The 22739-nt window shown below is 46.2% G+C and overlaps 3 protein-coding genes across 6 annotated transcripts in view; all 3 read left to right on the top strand.

Annotated features, from left to right (window-relative positions):
• The window catches only part of ttn.2 (titin, tandem duplicate 2), a 173316-nt gene that overhangs the window by 34416 nt on the left and 116161 nt on the right, over window positions 1-22739 (top strand). For 2 of the 4 annotated variants that reach the window (XM_079357879.1, XM_079357880.1), the window contains 12 exons: window positions 2803-3081; window positions 16024-16302; window positions 16858-17145; window positions 17653-17931; window positions 18660-18941; window positions 19045-19323; window positions 19404-19691; window positions 19911-20198; window positions 20313-20603; window positions 21010-21297; window positions 21379-21489; window positions 22360-22645. In XM_079357879.1, coding sequence (XP_079214005.1) covers window positions 2803-3081; window positions 16024-16302; window positions 16858-17145; window positions 17653-17931; window positions 18660-18941; window positions 19045-19323; window positions 19404-19691; window positions 19911-20198; window positions 20313-20603; window positions 21010-21297; window positions 21379-21489; window positions 22360-22645 — 3238 coding nt within the window. Of the gene's footprint in view, window positions 1-2012; window positions 2128-2802; window positions 3082-12728; window positions 13011-15268; window positions 15548-15642; window positions 15925-16023; window positions 16303-16857; window positions 17146-17652; window positions 17932-18659; window positions 18942-19044; window positions 19324-19403; window positions 19692-19910; window positions 20199-20312; window positions 20604-21009; window positions 21298-21378; window positions 21490-22359; window positions 22646-22739 lie in introns of those variants that run through there. The other 2 variants (XM_079357878.1, XM_079357881.1) reach the window with 2 other exon arrangements.
• Window positions 3425-9356, top strand: LOC306832922 (titin-like; the record flags this gene model as incomplete). Its single annotated transcript, XM_079357943.1, has 12 exons — window positions 3425-3950; window positions 4576-4854; window positions 4940-5221; window positions 5327-5605; window positions 5874-6161; window positions 6261-6539; window positions 6649-6930; window positions 7016-7294; window positions 7798-8076; window positions 8554-8832; window positions 8929-9190; window positions 9338-9356. 12 exons carry the CDS (start codon window positions 3425-3427, stop codon window positions 9354-9356), a joined length of 3333 nt encoding a protein of 1110 aa, XP_079214069.1.
• LOC306832921 (titin-like) lies at window positions 9370-12564 on the top strand (the record flags this gene model as incomplete). The annotated part of the gene is made up of 8 exons (XM_079357942.1): window positions 9370-9616; window positions 10205-10486; window positions 10622-10900; window positions 10989-11267; window positions 11373-11651; window positions 11737-12024; window positions 12110-12357; window positions 12532-12564. 8 exons carry the CDS (start codon window positions 9370-9372, stop codon window positions 12562-12564), a joined length of 1935 nt encoding a protein of 644 aa, XP_079214068.1.

Below are 22739 nucleotides of genomic sequence, written 5' to 3'. Positions count from 1 at the left end.
AAGAAAAGCAAATACTGAAGGCTGAGCCCAGTCAACAGCTTCAAAGTCTGGACAGTGCCATGTCCCTTCAGTCACAGGTGGAGGGAGAGCAGTTGTTGCATTTGCAGGTTATCACAGAGCAGGATCTCCTTCCATCAGAAAAAAGCTTCACCTGTGAGAAACCTGTACCAGAGCAGGCAGGAGCCAGGAAGAGTCCCACCTTGCTGCACACAGTTAGCCAGGATGAGCAGAGGACAGTAGTTTATGAGGACACATCAGCATTTGAATCCAAGGCTAGCACCGTGACCATCCAACCCCAGAAAGAGGCCCCTACCTTGCTGCACCTACAGTCAACCCACCCTGTGGAGGCACTACCCAAAGAGGGTATTCTCATAATTGAGAAGCCTGACCAGCAGGTGGCAGCACAGAAAAAGGATAAAACTAGAAGTCATGCAGCAATCTCAGAAGAGAGAAGGGAGCTCACAGCAGATTATCACACAGAGCTGGATTTGGCCGTGACTGGCATTCAGTCTCAGCTTCGAACAGAGCCGAGACCTCAAAACATCCTCCAGCTGTCCTTCCAGCCCATGCAGCTGCCGAAGGAGACACCAGTTACCACTGATGTCAAGCAGCAGCGAGCTCTGGTGCAGAAGGAAGATCGCCTAAATGTGTTGCAGGTCACCACAGTGTCAGACAGTCTAGCCTTAGATGCTGGACACACTGATAATCTTACAGATGTCGAGAAATTCACCTGCAAGACAGCTGTGGAGCCAAAAGTTCCAACCGAGCCTGTCCAGATCGAAGAGAAGGAGATCTCCACTGAGAGTAGTGTCCTTCTAGAAGCAGCACAACAGGACTTTGCTGTTCAGATTCAGGAAGGTCAGTCAGTCAGGCAGTCGATAGTGATGGACGAGAAGCGAGTTTTAATGGGTGAGCTGTCTCAGGAGATAAGTAAATCAGAGTCAACTAAAGTGGCCGTCAGCACTCAGCCAAAGCTGTCCCTTATGGCGTCCGAATCCAAAGACAGTCCAGCTCTTCCCAAAGAGATGACGTTTGTTATTCAGATCCCTAAGCCAACCAGTCTGAATATACGGCGTCAGCTCAGAGATGCTCTTCAGTCCGCTGTGGCGAGCGACCAACCAGTATTGTTGGCTGACGTCTTGGGAAAGTTACAGACCGTAGAAGTACAAGAGGTCAAGGTTCAAAGAGAACCAAAGCGGGCCCTGTTTACATACCTGATCACAACAACAGGTTCCCCCATGGAGATCAATTTGGCTTTTGAGGGTTACTATCCCCAGACAGCTGACCTCAGGACTGAACTCCAGGCAGCTTTCCACTCCATAGTGTACCAGGAAGCCCATGTTCTGACCTCGGATCAGCCAGGCACCATGCAGCTGGACAAACCTCAAAGGGCGCAGGTTGCCTCCGCCCACTCCAAGCAAATGCTTTCATCGATGGTAGAAACCGTGAGTGTGACAGAGAGTGCAGTGGATTTCACTGCTGTTAAATCTCAAGCTGCTGCACTTAAGACTGAGTCCAAAATGGCAGTCGAGTGTGCTTCTGCTGAGCAAAAGATTGTGATGCAGGAATCAAAGGCAGCTAAGATGGAACAGTCCATCTCATCCCAGATCAAAATGACCACTGAGACTCACATGGCTTTTGAGCAGTCAGTGCAGGTATCAAAGCAGGAAGTGAAGTCAGTAACAATGACGAGCCATGAAAGGGATGTAGGAGCAGCTGATGTTGCCACAGCCCTGCCTCCCACTGCTGTTCCAACCGAACAGGTGGTGGGTGTAAGCGTCCACAAGGAGCTCAGGGAGGAGATATTCAAAGAGGAGATTATAATATCGAGGTCCGAGCAGAGGGAATACCCTGAAGTTACAACCTCTCTCGAAGACTTCTCCATCGATGAGGATAGCAAAGCAACCTTTAGCACCACCATTAAGTACGTCACAAAGGTAAACTGGTTTTTCAATGGGCAATTGGTGAAATCTGGCAAAGAGTTCAAGTGTTCCAAAGACCACGACACTTACACATTGGTTATCAACAAAGTTGTCAAGGAGAGGCACCAAGGAGAATATGTTTGTGAGGCTGAGAATGAGGCGGGCAGGACAACAACATCTTCAAGGCTCACTGTGGTCTCAAGAGGTTTGATGATAGGAAACAATGTTTCATCAATTCATTCATTCATTTCCTCAGAGAATGACTAATCCTTCACATCAATAAGTTAATTGAAATCCTGTCGTCACATGGAGTTATGCATCTTTTCTCCATGCTCCATACCTTCTTTTCACACCATGGCATGAGCACTCTCAGCAGGTCACTGGATCATACTAACTCACCATGTTTTGTATGTTTCCATCTCTGTACGGTGAATAATTGCCTCAAGACCAGAACTTTCAGATCTCGAAGGTCCTGGCCTTCAGGCAACTTTTGCGGTCTTTCCATCGTCTCTTTGGCATGCTGGTGTGGCAGCACACCTCTTTATTTCAACTCATCACATTTTCCAAGGTTCATTCTCTTCACATCTTCAATGTCTCTGCATGCTTTTTAGGACTCAACTTGACATCCCTTCAACCATCACAAAACCTTCTTTCTTCTTTAAGCCAAAAACCCTATCCCCATGACAATCAGCTATAATTTGAAAATCTTTTTCCAAGTCATGGGGTTAAGGTTCTTGCTCATGTTTCTCCTCCACAGCCACTCCTGAAATGTCTTCCACCATCTTCAACATTTCCTCATTTCTGTTCCTGCATTTTTTACAGCAGTTTGATTGATATTATTGTTAACAGTTATCTTCTCATTTGTCCGTGTGTGCCACAGTGCCACCTGTGTTCAGGCAGAAGATCACCCCTCTGGAGATCAACGTCGGCAGCCAAGCCAAGTTCGAATGTGAAATCGAGGATGCTCCAACTGTGACCTTCAAATGGTACAAGTCAGGCGTTGAGATCAGACAGAGTGAGAAGTACAGGATTCTCAGCCGCCACATTGGTTCCTCTCTGGAGCTCCTGAATCCAGTCAAAGCTGACAGTGGGGAATTCACCTGCAAGGCCTCAAACCAGCATGGCACTGACAGCTGCACTGCCTCTCTCATTGTAACTGGTAAGACCCTAATGGGACCTTTTTTTACAGTATGGCTTTACACATGCGTGTGTTTGAGAGAGAGAGAGAATTATATCTTTGCACTATGTTGTACCCTGACTTATAATGGTGCGGTGTTGATTTGCTCTTGAACTGGTTCTGGTGTCACATTTAAGACGATGTAACAATGTTGAAGATAACTTTTGCTGATGTTTAAACCTGTATAAGCTCCTAAACTGAGATTGCACAGGATTCATTTGTATTTTATATTTTTACACATTTTAAAATGTGCTGAATTTTTTTTATGTTTTACCTGCTCTCCATAGAAATATACCCGCCAGTATTTGTATCACAACCAGACCCAATGACTTTGTATGTGGGAAAACAAGCTGTGTTCCAGTGCTCTCTTACTGGATCGTCACCAATGGAAGTTGTCTGGCACAAGGACAACATAGCAATCTCCTCAGAAGGGAACTATGTCATGAAATGTGAAAAGAACAAGTATTCTCTGCACATTAAAAGTCTTGAGCTGACTGATCAGGGAGTTTACCTGTGCAAGGCCTCTAACAGCGTTGGCACTGCTACCTTTACCACAGAGCTCAATGTCATCAACAAGCCAAGCTTCGTTAAGACCATTGAGCCTGTGTCAGCAGCTGTCAATGACCCGCTGAGGCTCGAGTGTCAGGTGGACGAGGACACTGGTGTGACCATCACCTGGACCAGGGATGGCAAAAAAGTCCACCAGAGTATGGATTGTAAACTGTCCTTTGAGGACAAGCTTGCTGTTGTTGAGATACCCAAGTCTAAACAGAAGGACTCTGGGAAATATGTTTGCACGGCCACGAATGAGGCTGGAAGCTCATCCTGTGAGGCTGTGGTAACAGTTCAAGGTAAGATCTTAAAGATGATCTTCCCATTAGTTGTAATAAATACATATATCTGAGGTGAGCTGGTGGATTACTGCTGACAAGTGTTTTCAGCCAACTTCAAGCCAATGCTAACTCAATGCACTGCTATCTTTTTGCCTTTTCTTTTGCATTCTTTTTCGCATTTTCTGTCTGTTTTTGTTTTTCCTGTCTCTTCGGCAATGTTTAAAGATCGTGGTGTTTTTAAACTCAACACTCTTTTCAGAGCCTCCTACCTTTGCCAAGAAAATGGAGCCCAAGTTTATTTGGAAACAAGGCATTGCTGCCCGCTTACAGTGCACGGTTAAAGGATCGCCCGAACTGCACATCCACTGGTTCTGGAACGAGAGAGAGCTTAACGATGGAGACAAATATAAAATCTCTTTCAAGAATGGAGTAGCTACTCTGGAAATAATGAACACTTTAGTAACAGACAGTGGGAGTTTCACCTGCGAAGTGTCAAACAATGCAGGCAGCGAGAGTTGCAACACGCTAATAGCCGTTAAAGGTTTGTCAAATATTGCATTTTCTTAGTGTTTTCTTTTGGGTTATGAAAAATGTGGTATACACCGTACGTTACATAAACTTGACTTACCCTTTTGACTACCAGAGCCCCCGGCCATTAGGAAGGATCTGCAGACAGTAGAGGCAGTGAAGGGAGCAGCAGCTCACCTGGAGTGTGAAATCACAGGAACAGCTCCCTTTGAAATCAGCTGGTTGAAAAATAAGAAAGCCATCACCAGCGAGCAGAAATACAAGATTACCTGTCAGGATTCCTTGGCAAGGCTGGAGATCCAGACCTTTGAGAGCACAGACGTTGGAGATTATCAGTGTGTCATATCTAATGATGTGGGCAAAGTCTCCTCTAAGGCCCTAGCTAAACTTAAAGGTTCGTAAATATGAGCTCAATAAAGCTGCCTGAGGTTTAACCTCATGCTCCAAACTCAGCTGTAACTCATGATGTGTTTTTATAGAGCCACCATCTTTCTCGAAGCGAGTCGAGAGTGCTACAGCAGTGTTGGGAAATACAGTGAAACTCCAGGGAACCATTAAGGGCTCGGCTCCCATCACGATTAAATGGATGAAAGACTCAGAAATACTGAGAGATGATGATCAAAACATCAAGATGTTGTTTGAGAGCAATGTTGCTAGCTTGTCGATAACAACGGTGGCCATTAATCACGGGGGCAAGTATTCCTGCCAAGCTGAGAATGAGGCCGGCCAACAAAAATGTGAAGCGACCCTGACTGTGCAAGGTCAGATTACATCTTTGATTGATGGATATTTTAATACTTTCGAGTTACCTTCTTGTTTCTTAACTCTTAAACTTTCTTATAACTAACGGGTCTGTCTTATCGCAGAGCCGGCACGAATTGTAGAACCTGCAGAGTCCCTTAGTGTGACCGCGGGGGATTCAGCCACTTTGGAGTGCACAATCAGTGGAAGCCCAGAACTGAAAGTGAAGTGGTTTAAAGACGGCAAGGAGATGATCAGTGGCCGTAAATATAAGATGACTCTGAAGGACAATATTGCCTCCATGAAGATTCTTACGGCAGAAAAAGGAGACACCTCAGAGTACAAGATGGAGGTGTCCAATAAAGTGGGAAAAGACCAGTGCACCTGCTCAGTCACTGTCTTAGGTTTGCTCCCAGTTTCTGCTTCTTTAATGTTTTTGTTGTTTTACAAGTGATGAAAACATGAAAAGTGTCAGGGGAAATAACATCTTACATCAGGAAATAATGTTCGTCTTCTCCTGTATTTTAACATTTTCAGACTTACACAGCGTCTGCTAGCTGCAGACACAGACAGGCAGTGAGAGCAGTCATTAAGTGCTGAGTTACTAGAAAACAAGAAGTTTGAAACTTTAATGTTAATGTTAATGCATGAAATGTTTTCTTCAACAACCAGATCGGATAATGCCTCCAACTTTCACCAAGTCCCTGAAAAGAGTTGATGGGAACGTTGATAATGACGTCTCCATGGATTGTAAGGTGTCTGGGTCTCAACCCATGACCATATCTTGGTTCAAAGATGACCAGGAGATTTTGTCTGGGTCCAAATTCCAGCCAGAATTCAAAGACAGTTCTGCTACATTAAGGATAATTCGGCTGGAGAAAGCCGACTCTGGAGTTTACAAATGCAGAGCCACCAACTCAGCGGGCTTTAAAGAAACCAGCGGCACACTCTACGTCAAAGGTTACAAGTGCTTTGCTAGTGTGCTTCTTTATGTGGTCTATCTATGAGTGATTTCACGTTAACATGAAATGCAACCTTTGTTTTGTTTACGGCCTCCAGAGCCCCCAGCGTTCACACTCAAACCCGACAATCAGGAAGTTATACCAGGAACCACCATGTCTTTCAAAGCAGCTTTCACTGGAACGGCTCCTTTAGCTGTTAAGTGGTTCATAGAGGAAAAAGAGATGACCACTGGAACCACATGTTTCATAAAGAAAGATGCCTCTTCAAGCTCTTTGGAGCTGAACTCTGTGAAACCCAGTGACTCGGCTAAATACACGTGCCAAGTGTCCAACGATGCTGGGAAGGTGGATTGCACTGTAGACCTCTTTGTGAAAGGTGCCTGTCTTCAGATCTGTGTGCAGCTGCATGACTTTCTTCAGTAACATTTCCTTGAGTACTCCGTAACGTCTTCTGTCTGATAATGAATATTAAACTCTTCTCTCAGAACCTCCTGTGTTTGTAAGGAAGCTTGAGGCAACCAAGCTCATCACCAGTGGCGACTCCGCCAAGCTGGAATGCAAAGTGACGGGCAGTCCCGTCATCAGTTTGAAGTGGTTCAAAGATGAAATGGAGATCAGTCCCAGTCCTAAATACACCATGGTGTCCACTGACTTAGTTTCATCTCTGGTTATACTTAACTGTACAGTAGAAGATGGTGGAGAGTATGTCTGTGTGGCATCCAGCGAGGCTGGGACTGACCGCTGCAGCAGTACACTTACAGTCAAAGGTCGGTTTTTGGCAGCATCGTGAGCCTTCAGTGTGTTATCCATTGTAAAGTCGTAATGTGCTGACAAGCTGTCGTTGTCTTCTAGAACCACCCACGTTTGTCCGTAGCTTGGAGCCCAAAGATGTGGTAAAAGGTTCTGAGATGATGCTGGAGGGCCAGGTCTCAGGTTCAGCACCTTTCACTGTGTCCTTTTACAAAAACACAAAGCTGATAAGGAATGACAAGAGGCACAGGATCACAGTGAAAGATGACCTGATCGCCCTGCAGGTGCTGGCTGTAGAGCCAGGAGACGTTGGTGTGTACCAATGTACTGTTGAGAACGAAGTTGGAAAGGCCTCTTGTGATTGTCAAGTAGCATTAAAAGGTTGGTTTGGATCTTATCTAATCTGTCCTCCAATCAGTGTCAGCTGCCATGTAGCTGCACTTTAAATATGCTCGTACCTACACTTAGATTGCCTCTCAAAGCTTGAACTCAAGTCTCTCTTTACTCATTTTCTGGAAACCAGAATGTGTACAACACATCCATCAATCCTTGGAGGGAGATAGTTATCCAATGGACAGACGTAATGAACATGTTGTGCAGCATTACCCATCTGATCTCTTGATGGGTGCCTGCTTCTGAAAATTGTATCTTCATATAAATCTCTCCCTTTGGTTTTGGTCTTAAAAGATGGAGCCAATAAATATCAGAACACTCTGCAATGCTCTCTGATTGGTCTTAATGACGTCAGGCTCAGCTGATCCTCAGTGGATGGTTTCCACATACATTTTGTTTCAAAGAATGAGTTTTGGGGGATAAAGTCAGACTTCGGGAGGCTTCCATTGGCGTAGACACCAATAATACTGTTCTGAAATCTTTCCTTCTAGAACCACCTTCATTTGTCCGAAAGTTGGAGAACCTCAGTTCTTTGGTTGGCAGTGAGGTTTCTCTGCAGTGCACTGTGAAGGGCTCTGAGCCCATGACTGTGGCCTGGATGAAAGACAACCACGAGATCAAGGAGGCTGAAAACATTCAGATCACATATGAAAACATGACTGCTGTGCTGCTCATTACGAATGTACAGAGCAAACATGCTGGCAAATACTCTTGCCAGGCGCAGAATCAGGCTGGCAGCCAAACATGCTCTTCTGTGTTGACAGTCAAAGGTTTGTAAAGAGACGTAGGAACTCTCTGCCTGATTAGAATCATTGTAATAGTGCTGCAGGCGTTCCTTATAAACTCAACAGTTTCACTTTGCACTCAAAGTGCAGTTCCTTGGGTGTCCACTTGAGGCTGTTTCCAAAAGCAGAGGAACTCCCATCAACAATTAAAAAGCCCATCTGGAAAGCAGGAATAAAGATGTTTACAGTGTAGATAAAACACAGCATTTGAGAGTTCAGCCAACATGTAATCATTATGTTTGACCCTAACACATTTTCAGTCAGCTTCTTTGTTGGTGATGGATTTACCGTTGAGCCAATCGTCTGTTCAACGTAAACACGTGAGGAATCTGGAGAACAGATTGAGCTGATAAGGAACAAGTGCAGCTTTAGAACCTTCTAGTCTGTTTCTAAGTTCAGTCGGTCCATCGCTGAGTTGTAATGCATCAGGTTCTTTGCTGATTGTTTTGTTTGATATCTCAGAGCCAGCTAAGATCACAGAGGAGGCCAAATCTATCAGTGTGACTCAGGGAGACCCGGCCAACCTGGAGGCCAGGTTCTCAGGCACAAAACCATTGAAGGCAAAATGGATGAAGGCCGGCAAAGAGCTCTCCTCAGGACAGAGATATAAAGTACACAGCACAGATACCAGCTCTGTGCTAAAGATCAACAAAACTGAAAAAAGTGATAGTGGTGATTACATCTTTGAGGTTTCAAACGATGTTGGCCAAAGCTCGTGTGAAGCAACACTCACCATCCTTGGTCAGTTCTTTATATGAACCATAAACCTTTAAAATGAGTTTCATTTAACATTCCTTTGAACATTGTTGCTCACCTCTTTTTTTTTTCCTGTGTTAGATCAAATAATCCCTCCGTCGTTCACAAGAAAACTGAAGCAAACAGAGGGTATTAAAGGATCATTTGCTCATTTGGAGTGTCTCGTGTCTGGCTCTCTGCCGATAACCATTCAGTGGTACAAAGATGAGAAGGAGATCCAGACTGATGAGAAACACAAATGCACATTCTTTGAGAATGTTGCTTTTCTGGAAATTTCCAATCTTAGCAGTAAAGAAAGTGGCAGCTATACCTGCATCGCTAAAAACAAAGCAGGATCTGTCCAGTGCTCTGGGATCTTATTTGTCAAAGGTTTGGACATACTTTGGTTTTGTACTATGTCAGTCGATGAATGTCTCTCTGCAATGCTCAAACTAAAGACTCTCAGCTGTATTTGCAGCTCTTACCAATACTCTTTATGTTTTTCTTCCAGAACCACCATGTATTATTGAAAAGCCAGAATCCATGAATGTGTTGCCTGGCTCAAAGGTCTGGTTTAATGTACTGGTCTCTGGTACAGCACCTCTAAAGATCAAGTGGTTTAAAAACAAGAAAGAGATTTTATCGAGTGCTGACTGCTCCGTGATCAAAGACAACACCTCGAGCTCGCTGGAGCTCTTCTTTGCCAAAACCTCAGACTCTGGAGACTACATCTGTGAGATAGAGAACGATGTGGGCTCCACGTCCTGCCAGGCAGCACTCTTTGTCAAAGGTCTTCATTGAGTCCATACATACTGGATGTCTCCTTCCTTCTGTTGTTCGGGTCATTTCAAGATAGCGATGCATTTCTATTGAAGTTGTTTTCTATCAGGAGTCTCCCACTGCGATGTCTTACTCCTTCAGACGCAGGGGGGGACAGTTCAGTCCCCGTCTATATCGACAGCACAAACAGTCTCTTCTTTGAAAACTGCAGGTCACATTCTGGCAAGGTTTGGTTTCTCGTGTTAGCCTTCCCTGTTCAGCTTGAACAACTTTTACTAAACTGAGTTTGATTATTACCAATTTACAAAGGTGGTCACATTTAATCCACTAACCGACAAGTAAACTTTAATAGCAGTTAATCAGCTCGGTCCATCATTAATTGAACAAAAGTTAACTGATGTTACAGTTCAAAGAGTGACCATGTTAACTGGCGACTTTCAGCCGAATGTGTCTGTGTTTGTCGTAGTCTACAAACAACGCAAACATTTTCGATCTATCACCAAGCAACATGTGGAAGGAGACATCACCTACTTTTAAATTCCATATCTTCCCGTTGTTTTGCCGATGATTACATCTGCTATTTCATTTTGTTTCTCAGAGCCTCCAAAATTCACAAGAACCCCTGACCGTGTTTCTGTGGTCCGTCCTGGTCAGAGTAAATTATTTGAGTGTCAGGTGACTGGCACACCTGAGATAGACATCTACTGGTTTAGGGAGGGGTCTGAGATCAGCCCCAGTGACAGATATAAGATGGCTTTCGTTAACTCTGTGGCAACTCTGGAAGTCTGTGGAGCAGAAACTAAAGACAGTGGGCTTTATTACTGCGAGGCTCGCAATGAGGCTGGAAGTGAGAGCTGCAGCATGGAGCTCAAAGTCAAAGGTCAGTTTAATTGGAGGATAGCATGCTCAATCTGCAGGAGGAGCATTGGTTCCATAGAGAATACTGCTTTCAAATAAAGTGCTAGAGATGTCTATTTCATGCCATCAAGGTTACAACTCTTTTCTCTTATCTCAGAACCGCCATCGTTTGTTAAAGAGCTGGCTCCAGCTGACATTGTCACGGGCTCCAGCGCCTGTTTTGAGTGTCAGGTTGCTGGGACTGGTCCATTTGAGATTACATGGCACAAAAATGCTAAAGAGATCAAACCCAGTGCCAAACATGGCTTCTCCCTGATGAATGAGACTTTGAGTCTAGAGGTACACAAATGTGACAAAGTAGATGTGGGTGAATACCAGTGTACTGTTTCCAACGAGGTGGGAAGCTGTACTTGTAAGACTACATTAAACCTAAAAGGTTGGTCTAATCAGAATCATACATCCTCATTTTCATACTTTGTGGAAAGTCTTGACCTGTTTGACATTTTAATGGTTGTCTCTGATAGAACCACCAACATTTACCAAGAGAATTGAGAATACTGCCACTGTCCTGGGGAAAACGGCAGAGTTTATTTGCGTTGTCAAAGGTTCTCCAACTCTCTCTATACAATGGCAAAAAGATGAGAACTGGATTTTGGAGGATTCAAAGATTGAGAGGATATTTGAGAATAATGTGGCCACTCTCAGGATTCTGTCCTGCGAGACAACACATAGTGGGAAATACACCTGCCAGGTGGTGAATGAGGCTGGGCAGGAGAAGTGCTTTGCCACCCTCACAGTACAAGGTATACCTGTGCTTAAATACTCATAGATGTCAAATACATGTGTGACCATGCTTTAAACCAAGAAGTAGAAACTGAAGATATGTTTGACTTTGCTTTACATTGTAGAGCCCCCTAAGATCACAGAGAAACCTGAGGTAATAAAGGTTACAGTGGGAGATCCCGTAAGTATGGACTGTAAGGTGACAGGCTCCCCTGAGCTCAAAGTGAAATGGATGAAAGATGGCAAGGAGCTTCAGTCCATCAGGCAGCACAAACTGACCTTTGAGAACAACGTGAGCAGTCTAAAGATTCAGTCTGTTCAGCAACAGGATGAAGGAGACTATGTGTTCGAGGTGATGAACCACATCAGTAGCTGCAGCTGCAAAGTCAAAGTGATCGTACTAGGTTGGTGTGAAAAAACATAAACCTTCTGTGGTACACACTGACTTCATGAACACTGCTTAACTACTTTGAATTCTTTTGGTCACAGAACAAGTGATTCCCCCAAGCTTCATCAAACCACTTGTTAACATGCAAGAGATTTTGGGATCATTTGTTCAGATCTGTTGCAAAATATCTGGCTCCCTCCCCATATCAGTGGAATGGCAGAAAGACGGGACCAAAATCTCAAGTGGGGTGAAACATAAGCTGATTCAGCAGGACAATTCTGTGTCCATTGAAATTGAACAGCTAGAGAGATCTGACGCAGGAGCTTACTCTTGCAAACTGACCAACGCAGCTGGAAGTTGTGAATCCAGTGGATCCCTCTTGGTCAAAGGTTAGACAGTGTTTTCCAAAATGATCTGTCGTATAACCCTAAACCAAAGGTAAGTACCTCTATAACGTGCTCTTGTCCTCTTCAGAACCTCCCAGCTTCGTAACAGTGCCTGAGTCCCAGGCGGCTGTTCCCAATGCCATTGTGCGCTTCAAAGGCACATTTAAGGGAACACCTCCATTTACAATCAAATGGTTCAAGGACGACACCGAGCTCATGACTGGGCCCACCTGCTTCACGGGGCTGGATGGGCAGTCTTGCTTCTTAGAGCTCTTTTCAGTGGGTGTCACCCAGAGTGGAGTTTACTCTTGCCAAGTCAGTAATGATGCCGGCTCTGTACGCTGCAGTGCAGATTTGACCGTCAAAGGTTGGATTGAAATCTTCTCAAGCAACTCTTGCGTGGCTATTTTTTATCGCACACTTTTGTCTCTGGCTATGATGATAATTCTCTGTTGCATCTTTTAGCTTTGCTGCATTCTTCCTGTTATTTCAAACTGTTCCTTTCTGCAGCTTCATACCAAGACCTGTTTGTTGCCTTTGTGATGAAATGCATTTCAAACAGCTATCCTGTTGCTAACCATACCCAATGTCAGCTCATCCCTGCTTATCTCATATATCATCACCTCATGTCCTGCCTATCATAATCATCTATATGAAGTGACCCTCTACCCTTACAATAGCTAACATACTTGTATTTTGGCTTTCAGAACCACCTGAGTTTGTGCTGAAACTCCCTGCTACTAAGTTTGTGAGGCAGGGAGAGTCACTCCGCCTGGAGTGCAAAGTCAGTGGCACAACCCCTTTGACAGTGACCTGGTACAAACATGAAACCAGGGTCACAGACGGGGGAAACTTCAGGACATCATTTGTTGACTCAGTGGCAGTCCTGGAACTGCACTCCTCGAGCTTTGATGATGATGGAGTGTACACCTGTGAAGCTCAGAATGATGCTGGCAGTGTCAGCTGCAGCACCACTCTTTCTGTTAAAGGTCAGCCTCTCACTGACTTCTTTATCATTCTTCATTATCCATGATCTGACTTCCTGTTGCACTGCCTGTTCAGTGAAATTGAAGATTTAGTCAAGTTTTGAACCGCTTGAAGCTGGAACTCGTAACATTAACTGAAGTCCTTCATACATCAATCTTTGCGGTGCACTACCACGCTCTGGTTGGCACCTCTACCTTGATCTCCCCTTCATTCCACCACTCACAAACATCCATAAGCTTGTTCGGTTTGGAGCTAATCAATAAACTAATCCTGGAACATGTTCAGTTTCTGCAGATTCTCAGTCAAATAAAAAGCAGGATACACAACCATCAATAACCACTAATCCATTAGAGCTTTCTCTCCAACAATGTCCCACTTTCAGTGACTTATGTAATTATTCTAACTGTAACTAATCTAGTCTGCTAACAGTCTTTAGTCTACAGTACTTTGACATCTTATCCCAGGCAATGCTAGCACTTTAGCATCCATCTGGACTGTTGACTCTTAACTAAAGTTCCAGTCTGACCTGCTGTTCCTTTCTTACATCAATCCACATTAACATTTTGTTTTTGTTAAAGTTTCAATAATTTCCACGTCCAAACCTCTTCATTAAATAAACATCCAATCTTAAATTCAGATCTAAACAAATTCACACTGCTGATTCACCTTGTGTGCTACAGTTTTATCAAACACTCATAAACTAGCCAGCTGGACAGTTTCCCAATGTCCTACCCCATCATAATCTTCCTACCAATCACTCATTATTCTCACTCTCATTTCTGTTCAGAAAGTAAGAATACATTCAGTCAGATCACCACCAATCCATCCATCATTCTAGCCAGTATGTCATCTATCACCAGTTCATCCATCCATCCATCCATCTAACCATCCATTCATCCATTCATCTAACTATCCATCCATCCATTCATCTAACCTTCCATCCATCCATCCAACCATCCATTCATCTAACTATCCATCCATTCATCTAACTATCCATCCAACCATCCATTCATCTAACTATCCATCCATTCATCTAACTATCCATCCAACCATCCATTCATCTAACCATCCATCCATCCATTCATCTAACTATCCATCCATTCATCTAACTATCCATCCAACCATCCATTCATCTAACTATCCATCCATTCATCTAACTATCCATCCAACCATCCATTCATCTAACCATCCATCCAACCATCCATTCATCTAACTATCCATCCATCCAACCATCCATTCATCTAACTATCCATCCATTCATCTAACTATCCATCCAACCATCCATTCATCTAACCATCCATCCAACCATCCATTCATCTAACTATCCATCCATTCATCTAACCATCCATCCATCCATTCATCTAACTATCCATCCATTCATCTAACTATCCATCCAACCATCCATTCATCTAACCATCCATCCAACCATCCATTCATCTAACCATCCATCCAACCATCCATTCATCTAACCATCCATCCAACCATCCATTCATCTAACTATCCATCCAACCATCCATTCATCTAACTATCCATCCATTCATCTAACTATCCATCCAACCATCCATTCATCTAACCATCCATCCAACCATCCATTCATCTAACTATCCATCCAACCATCCATTCATCTAACCATCCATTCAACCATCCATTCATCTAACTATCCATCCAACCATCCATTCATCTAACTATCCATCCATTCATCTAACTATCCATCCAACCATCCATTCATCTAACTATCCATCCAACCATCCATTCATCTAACCATCCATCCATCCATTCATTTAACCATCCATCCATTCATCTAACTATCCATCCATCCATCCATCCATTCATCCATCCATCCATCCATCCACTTCTTCTTCTTCTTCTTCTTCTCTTCCATAACTCTTGTTTGAGCTCTACTACCACTGAGAGCTAAATCCGTTCAGCCAATCAATACTATCAACAACTAAACCTAATTAATCTTGTCTCCAACAAATGTCTAATGTAAATCTGAAGTTTAGTCTAATTTAATTCTAACTTAACAACCTTCCACAGCTACCTAAACGTTAACCAGTCGTATTCACATAAACAGAAATAATGTGCCATGTTTGTAACTCAGCACATTAAACTCAAACAAACCTTCAACAGCAAACTTCAGTAGCTGTTGTTCTCAATCCAGAACATAAAAAGACAAAGTTACGGGTTTCAGCTTTGAGCTAACATTATGGGTTATTTCCAGTGTATGCCCACTTTTAACAGTTTCCTGATCTTTTTGTAGAACCGCCATGTTTTGTGAAAGTCCCTCAGCCCATTGAGGGGCTGAAGGGTAAGGACGTGAGTCTGTACTGCGAGATGAGTGGTACAGCTCCGTTCCAAGTCACCTGGTTCAAAGACAGGAAACCTCTGATGGAGAGCAGGAAGTTTAAGATGGTGAGCGAAGGCAGCTCGGCTACGCTGCATGTCATTGGGATAGAGCCTACGGATGCCGGCGAATACGAGTGCAAAGTGTCAAACAGTGTAGGAAGTGAAACCTGCCAGACGTCAGTTAAACTCAGAGGTCAGTAGAAACTGAAAATCAGAAGTTTTAGATTTTCAAATGACCTTGTCACCTTGCTGACTTTGCCTTTTGCGCTGTTTTTCTCCTCTCTTCAGAGCCGCCGTCGTTTGTGAAGAAACTGTCAAACATGACAGTGGTACTGGGAGAGGAGGTGACCCTTGTGGCCACAGTTAAAGGCTCTGAACCCATTACTGTGTCCTGGGTTCAAGACAAGGATCACATTCTCAGGGACGGTGACAACAGGAAAATCACCTTTGAGAACAACATGGTCGCTCTTAAAGTGTTTAAGGCTGATGCAACCACGGCAGGCAAATACACATGCCAACTCAGAAACGATGCTGGGAGTGTGGAGTGTTTCGCTAACTTGACTGTTCTAGGTTTGTAATCATATAATTCTCTCTTTCTCTTGCAGTTTTGCTTTCCTTCTGCAGGTCTGATTAAAGACACTCTCTCTGTTGCTTCTCTGTCGATTCCAGAACCTGCAAAGATCGTGGACAAGCCGGACACCCTGAGTGTGACCGCAGGTGATATCGCTGCCCTCGAGGTCAAAGTGTGTGGAACCCCGGAGCTCACGCCAAAGTGGTTCAAGGACGGCATTGAGCTGGCCTCCGGGAGGAAGTACAAAATCTCCTTTTCCCGGATGATCTCCAGCCTGAACGTGCTGTCTGCAGAGAAGGTGGATTCTGGAGAATATACGTTTGAGGTCATGAACCAGGTCGGAAAGGATCTCAGTAAAATCAATCTCACCGTTCTAGGTTTGTGTCTACTTCCTGCTTGGAGTTCCATCAAAAGGGTTGGGTTTGAACACAGCTCTCTGTAATGATTAGAGTTTAGACTGCAGTACCCATTTTAAACACTAGGGGCAGCTCTCTGTGATGATTAGAGTTTAGACTGCAGTACCCATTTTAAACACTAGGGGGCAGCTCTCTGTGATGATTAGAGTTTAGACTGCAGTACCCATTTTAAACACTAGGGGGCAGCTCTCTGTGATGATTAGAGTTTAGACTGCAGTACTCATTTTAAACACTAGGGGCAGAGTGACTCACTGCTCCTTTAAAAACAGAAGCCACGTTTTCCACTCTGTCTGCTGCAAGGAAAAGTGTCAGAACTTCTCATGAATAAAACATCATTTTAAAATGACTATGAATAAAAAACAAGCTTAATAATCCTGGCAGATACTGACTTTGAGCTTTTTGAGTTTCCGATATATTTAATAAGTTTTTGATGATTCACACCCAGCCCTCTGAGTGACAGAACATTCACACATTTGAATCCTGGAGGAATACTAACTCCTGGTTTTTCTTTGACAGATAAGATCGTTCCTCCGAGCTTCTCGAGGAAGTTGAAGGATTGCAACGCAGTTGTCGGAGACGTCAGTGAAATGGAGTGCAAAGTGTCGGGCTCCCCACCTTTCACCATCTCATGGTATCACGACGGGGAGGAGATACAGACCGGACCGAATTACGACATTTCATTCAGCGACAACAGCTGCACGCTCAAAGTGCCCACGCTGAAGCTGTCCGACTCTGGACTGTATAAATGTAAAGCTGTCAACAAGGCGGGCTCCAGTGAAACCTCGGCCTCTCTGGTGGTCAAAGGTCAGACACGCAGACGTTTTCCTGCTACTTGTATTTATCTCAGATAAAGAACTCGGTATATGAAGGAGTTGATCACTTTCTGTTCCAGGGAGGAAATGACAGACTTTTACAGGCTTTATCCTGCTGTAGTTTTGAAAATGTCAGATTAGAGGATATAAAGTGGTGAACACAAATGTGTGCGGCCTTCGAAATCCAGAAAATAGTGATGAGGTTCTTGGTCTCGGTTCGACCCACGGGGGTCATCGGGGATCTCGAGGGCTGAGGGTGAGGATTGGTGAGTATCAGGGATTTCGATGGCCGCAGACGTTTCTCTCCATCTGCTCTCTTTCTCAGAGGTTCAAGGATTCAGATTAGGTTATAAGACGATCTCACAACAAACAAGCGAGATCCTGAGAGCGAGGAAGTGGACCCCAGAGGCTGAACCGTCTCTGCAGATTTATCTCAGACGAACAAACTGAAGAATAAATGACAGGATCCAAACCTCTCTGATCTCGTCCCTCTCTGCAGAGCCTCCGTCCTTCGTGGTGCCTCCTCAGCCCGTGGAGGCCATGCCGGGCTCTAACGTGACCTTCTCGGCCATGGTGAAGGGCAGCGCCCCCCTCAGGCTGAAGTGGTTCAGAGGCACAAAGGAGTTGGTGCCTGGGAAGAGCTGTAACTTCTCCCTGAAGGAGAACCAGGTTCTTCTGGAGCTGTTTAACGTGGACAGCTCTCAGGCAGGAGAGTACACCTGTCAGATCATCAACGACGCAGGGAAAGAAAGCTGCCCCGTGCTGCTGGCCGTCAAAGGTCAGTCTGAGCTCCTGATCTTCTCACTCTCATCATTAAGTCTCCTGAATGCTCTGGATGTGTTTGGACCAGAGAAGGTTTGAAGCCCCGCCCCTCGGTTTGCCAGATATGAGAGCAGTTAATAATTAGATCTTGGACTCCATCCTGAAGGAGAATCAGAACCTGGGATTTTACAGACGGGGCTGTAATACTTTCATACGGCCACCAGGTGTCGCTGTGTGTGCAGAGAATTAGATTATTAAACAACAAGCTCCTCAGACAGAAGACATTCAAACTATTTCAACTAGAAAATCAGGTTTTCACTTTTTGACAGAATAATAAAAAATCCTGTTTCGTCCCCACAACCTCCGGCGTGCTCGCTCATGAAGCGGCGAGGAGGTGTGGCCAGCAGGAACAGGAGGAGAGGAGACAGATATGATCCCTCCCTCCTCATGACTTCAGTGTTTCTCTCTCTCGTGTGTTCAGTTTCATGTTTGATCACCTCCCAGACGCAGAGACTGACTAAAGAAGCTCCATCTTCACATGAACAGCTAACGATCTTATCTGATGATGTCAGAGTGTAAAAGCAGGAAGTGCAGGTTACAGTCTGAGTCAGAGGAGGAGAGCGTCAGGGCGCTTACCTTCAGACTTCTTTATGTGATGGTTGTCGGTCTCACCGGTGTCTCTGATCATATCAGCTCACATGTTAACGATGATACTCTGACGCTAGCGTGACCTCTGTCCCTCAGAGCCCGCGGCCTTCTCCAAGAAGCTGAAGGACGTTTCGGTGGAGAAAGGCAAACCTTTGACTCTGGAGTGCACCTACAGTGGAACTCCTAAAATCACCGTGAGCTGGTTCAAAGACGGCCAGCAGATCTTCGCCTCTTACAAACACAACATCACCACCACAGAGAGCTCCTGCCTCCTCGAGTGTCTGAGCACCGACGACAAGGACGCAGCAGGAAGGTACTCCTGTGAGGTGTCCAACGAGGCTGGACGGGACACGTGTGACGCCACCGTGTCCATCCTCGGTCAGTAAAACACAACAGATCTCCACACACGCAGTACCTGCTCTGACCAGCGGGTGTCACTGATGTTTCCTGCTGTCTGACCTGCCTGTGTCTGTCCCCTCAGAGCCACCCTACTTTGTGGAGTCCCTGGAGCCGATGGAGGTGACGGCGGGAGACGGCGTGTGTCTGAAGTGTCAGGTGGCGGGCACGCCCGAGATCAAAGTGTCCTGGTTCAAAGCGGACGGTAAAGTCCGCTCCAGCCCCACCTGTAAGTTAGAGTACTCGAAGGGCGTGGCCTGTCTGAAGCTCAGCAAGGCCACCAAGAGCGACATTGGAGAGTACACCTGCAAGGCAGAGAACCCCATAGGCTCCGCCTCCTCCACCTGCAGGCTCAACGTGCTCGGTAACGCCCGCTTTTAAAGTATGAGCTGGAATTCTCTCAACGTGCTAATTAAGCTAACGATCCGTCTCTTTCTCCTGCAGAGGCGAAAACGCCGCCGTCCTTCCCGAAGAAGATCACCAGCCTGCAGCAGACGGAGGGTCTGCCCGTCAGGTTCGAGTGCCGCGTGGCCGGCTCCTCGCCCATCGAGGTGTCCTGGCTGAGAGACGGCGAGCCTGTGAGGGACGGAGACGAGTTCTCCATGACGTACGACGACAACACGGCCGCGCTGCAGATCGGCCGCGGCGAGATGAGGCACTCCGGAGAGTACACGTGTGTCGCCACCAACAGCGTGGGCTCGGCCTCCTGCAGGGCCAAACTCACTCTGCAAGGTTTGTGGGAGGAGGGGCGGGGCTTAAGGTGTTTTTGTCCCTGACAGGCTCCGCTTGTGACATCATCAGAGAAAGGATCCCGACAGAGAGATCTGTGACATCACGCTCTGCAAACACAACCACTGACCCTGTCTGTGATGATGTCACAACAACCCTCAGGTGTTTCAGGTTAACAGATTTACTCATCTTCTTCTTCTTCCTGCTCCGTCACCTCCACAGAACCACGATACCCGCCAGTCTTTGACAGGAAGTTGTCACCACAGGAGGTGACGGTGGGTGACAGCATTGAGCTGGAGTGTCACATGAGTGGCTCCGCCCCCATTAAAGTCACATGGTCCAAAGACCATAAAGATATCCGCTCTGGGGGGAATTATAAGATGAGCTGCGTGGAGAACACGCCCCACCTGACCATAGTGAAGGCGGATAAAGGCGACACGGGCAGGTACTTCTGTCACGTGTCCAACGACGTGGGGAAGGACTCGTGTTCCTCTGACATCACGGTCAAAGGTATTTAAGCCGGGTCACGCTGAGGTCACCTGACCCTCTCTTCTCTCACCCTGAGCCCCCCAGCGAGGGCGTTTCTTCACCTCACTAACGCCTCACGCCACTTCTCTCTTGCAGAGCGTAAAAACCCTCCCGTGTTCACTAAGAAGCCCTCGGAGAACATCGAGGACTTGGAGGGGAAGCTGGTGAAGATCGAGGGCCGCGTGTCGGGCTCTCAGCCCATCTCAGTGAGCTGGTTCAAAGACAGCACGGAGATCCACAGCTCCAACAAATACGACATCAGCTTAAAGAGTAACGTGGCCGTGCTGTGCATTAAGAGCAGCCAGGTGACCGACAGCGGCAGCTACTCCTGCCAGGCTTCCAACGAGGCGGGACGCGCCTCCTGTGGCTTCACTGTGGGGATCTCAGGTGGATCTGAGTGCATGACCTGCTCCTCTCTGCACAGCAGGAGGCTAACAACACTCACACTCTTCATTTAAGCAGATTTTAGTCCTGAACCAATCTTTGATTTCCACAGACAGAAATGATCATGAGAGCTGTCAGAGTAATAAATCTGTTTCCTGCTTCCGTCCGTCAGACAGAGGAAGGTTTGAGACGGTTTCCTCTCAGGAAAGACTTTAAACTTTACTAACTCCTTTTAGTCCATTTCATGACCTCATGTGATCATCAATCATTCTCCTTTTCAATACTAGGATCAATGAATAAATCTGTCTGTGGGACAGTGGGTTCATGTCTCAGGTTCCTCCTGCTCTGTGATGTTTCTTCTAACCAACAGAGCGAGCTGTGTTTAAACCTGTGTGTCTGTCTCCTGCAGAGGCCAAGAAGCCTCCCGTGTTTGACGTCCCGCTCAAACCTCTGACGCTGGACGAGGGCGACAGGCTGAGCCTCAGGTGTCACGTCTGCTGCTCTCCTCCTCTGAAGATCCAGTGGATGAAGGACAGGAAGGACCTGGCGTCCGGCGGAAGCACCAGGATCAGCTTCTCTGAAGGCACGGCCTGTCTGGAGATAAGCTCCGCCTCCAAACACGATGCCGGAGATTACCTGTGCAAGGCCAGCAACGAGGCGGGCAGCGAGTTCTGCAAGGCCAAAGTGACAGTGAAAGGTGCGCTGTGTGACGATCAGGGCTCAGAGCCATTCTGCTGCTTCAGTCTTTAAAGGGTTAAATCTGTTTTAACGTCTGCAGAGAAACCAGGAGTGGCTCCGCCTCCCGCTGAAGCGCCAGCTGCTGCTCCGCCCAAAAAACTGGACAACCTGTTCTTCATTGAGGAGCCCAAAACCACACACGTCACAGAGAGTGAGGCACACACACACACACACACACACACACACGTCACAGAGAGTGAGACACACACACACACACACACACACACACACGTCACCGAGAGTGAGACACACACACACACACACACACACACACACACACACACACACACACACGTCACAGAGAGTGAGACACACACACACACACACACACACACACACGTCACAGAGAGTGAGACACACACACACACACACACACACACACACACACACACACGTCACAGAGAGTGAGGCACACACACACACACACACACACACACACGTCACCGAGAGTGAGACACACACACACACACACACACACACACACACACACACACACACGTCACCGAGAGTGAGACACACACACACACACACACACACACACACACACGCCCCCGAGAGTGAGACACACACACACACACACACACACACACGTCACCGAGAGTGAGACACACACACACACACACACGTCACCGAGAGTGAGACACACACACACACACACACACACACACGTCACCGAGAGTGAGACACACACACACACACACACGTCACCGAGAGTGAGACACACACACACACACACACACACACACACACACACACACACACACACACACACACACACACACACACACACACACACACACACACACACTCTCTCTCTCTGATCAGCAGGTTTATTGAAACAGCTCAGAGCTCTAAATGATTTCACACCTTTGATAAGTCGAGCTGTAGAGAAATGAGCTGCAGCTCTCTTCTTTGACCACCAGGGGGCACCACTCACCACTCACGAAGCTTTAGAAGAGTCAAACATCTTTGTGTCTTTAAAGTCAAAGTTGTAATTCACCTCCGTCCTGCGCCTCCTCAGAGGGCACCGCCACCTTCATCGCCAAAGTGGGAGGCGACCCCATCCCCAGTGTGAAGTGGATGAAGGGTAAGTGGAGGCAGATCACACACGGTGGCCGGATCTCCATGGAGCAGAAGGGCCAGGAGGCCAAACTGGAGATCAAGGAGGTGACCAAGTCCGACTCGGGTCAGTACAGGTGCGTCGCCTCCAACAAGCACGGAGAGATCGAGTGCAGCGCCGACATGCACGTGGACGAGAGGAAAGGGTCTGCGCAGCTGGAGGGAGACCTCCGGGCTAAACTGAAGAAGTGAGTTGATCTGCAGCACTGACGGAGCCTTGATTTGTTTAAAGGGCAGCGTGGGTGTAACCAGGATTCAACAACACTCTTCCTTCCCACCTGT

This window comes from Symphodus melops (genome assembly GCF_947650265.1).
Source record: "Symphodus melops genome assembly, chromosome: 12".
In the NCBI taxonomy this organism is placed as follows: domain Eukaryota; kingdom Metazoa; phylum Chordata; class Actinopteri; order Labriformes; family Labridae; genus Symphodus; species Symphodus melops.
This window is presented reverse-complemented; position numbering and strand designations above follow the sequence as displayed.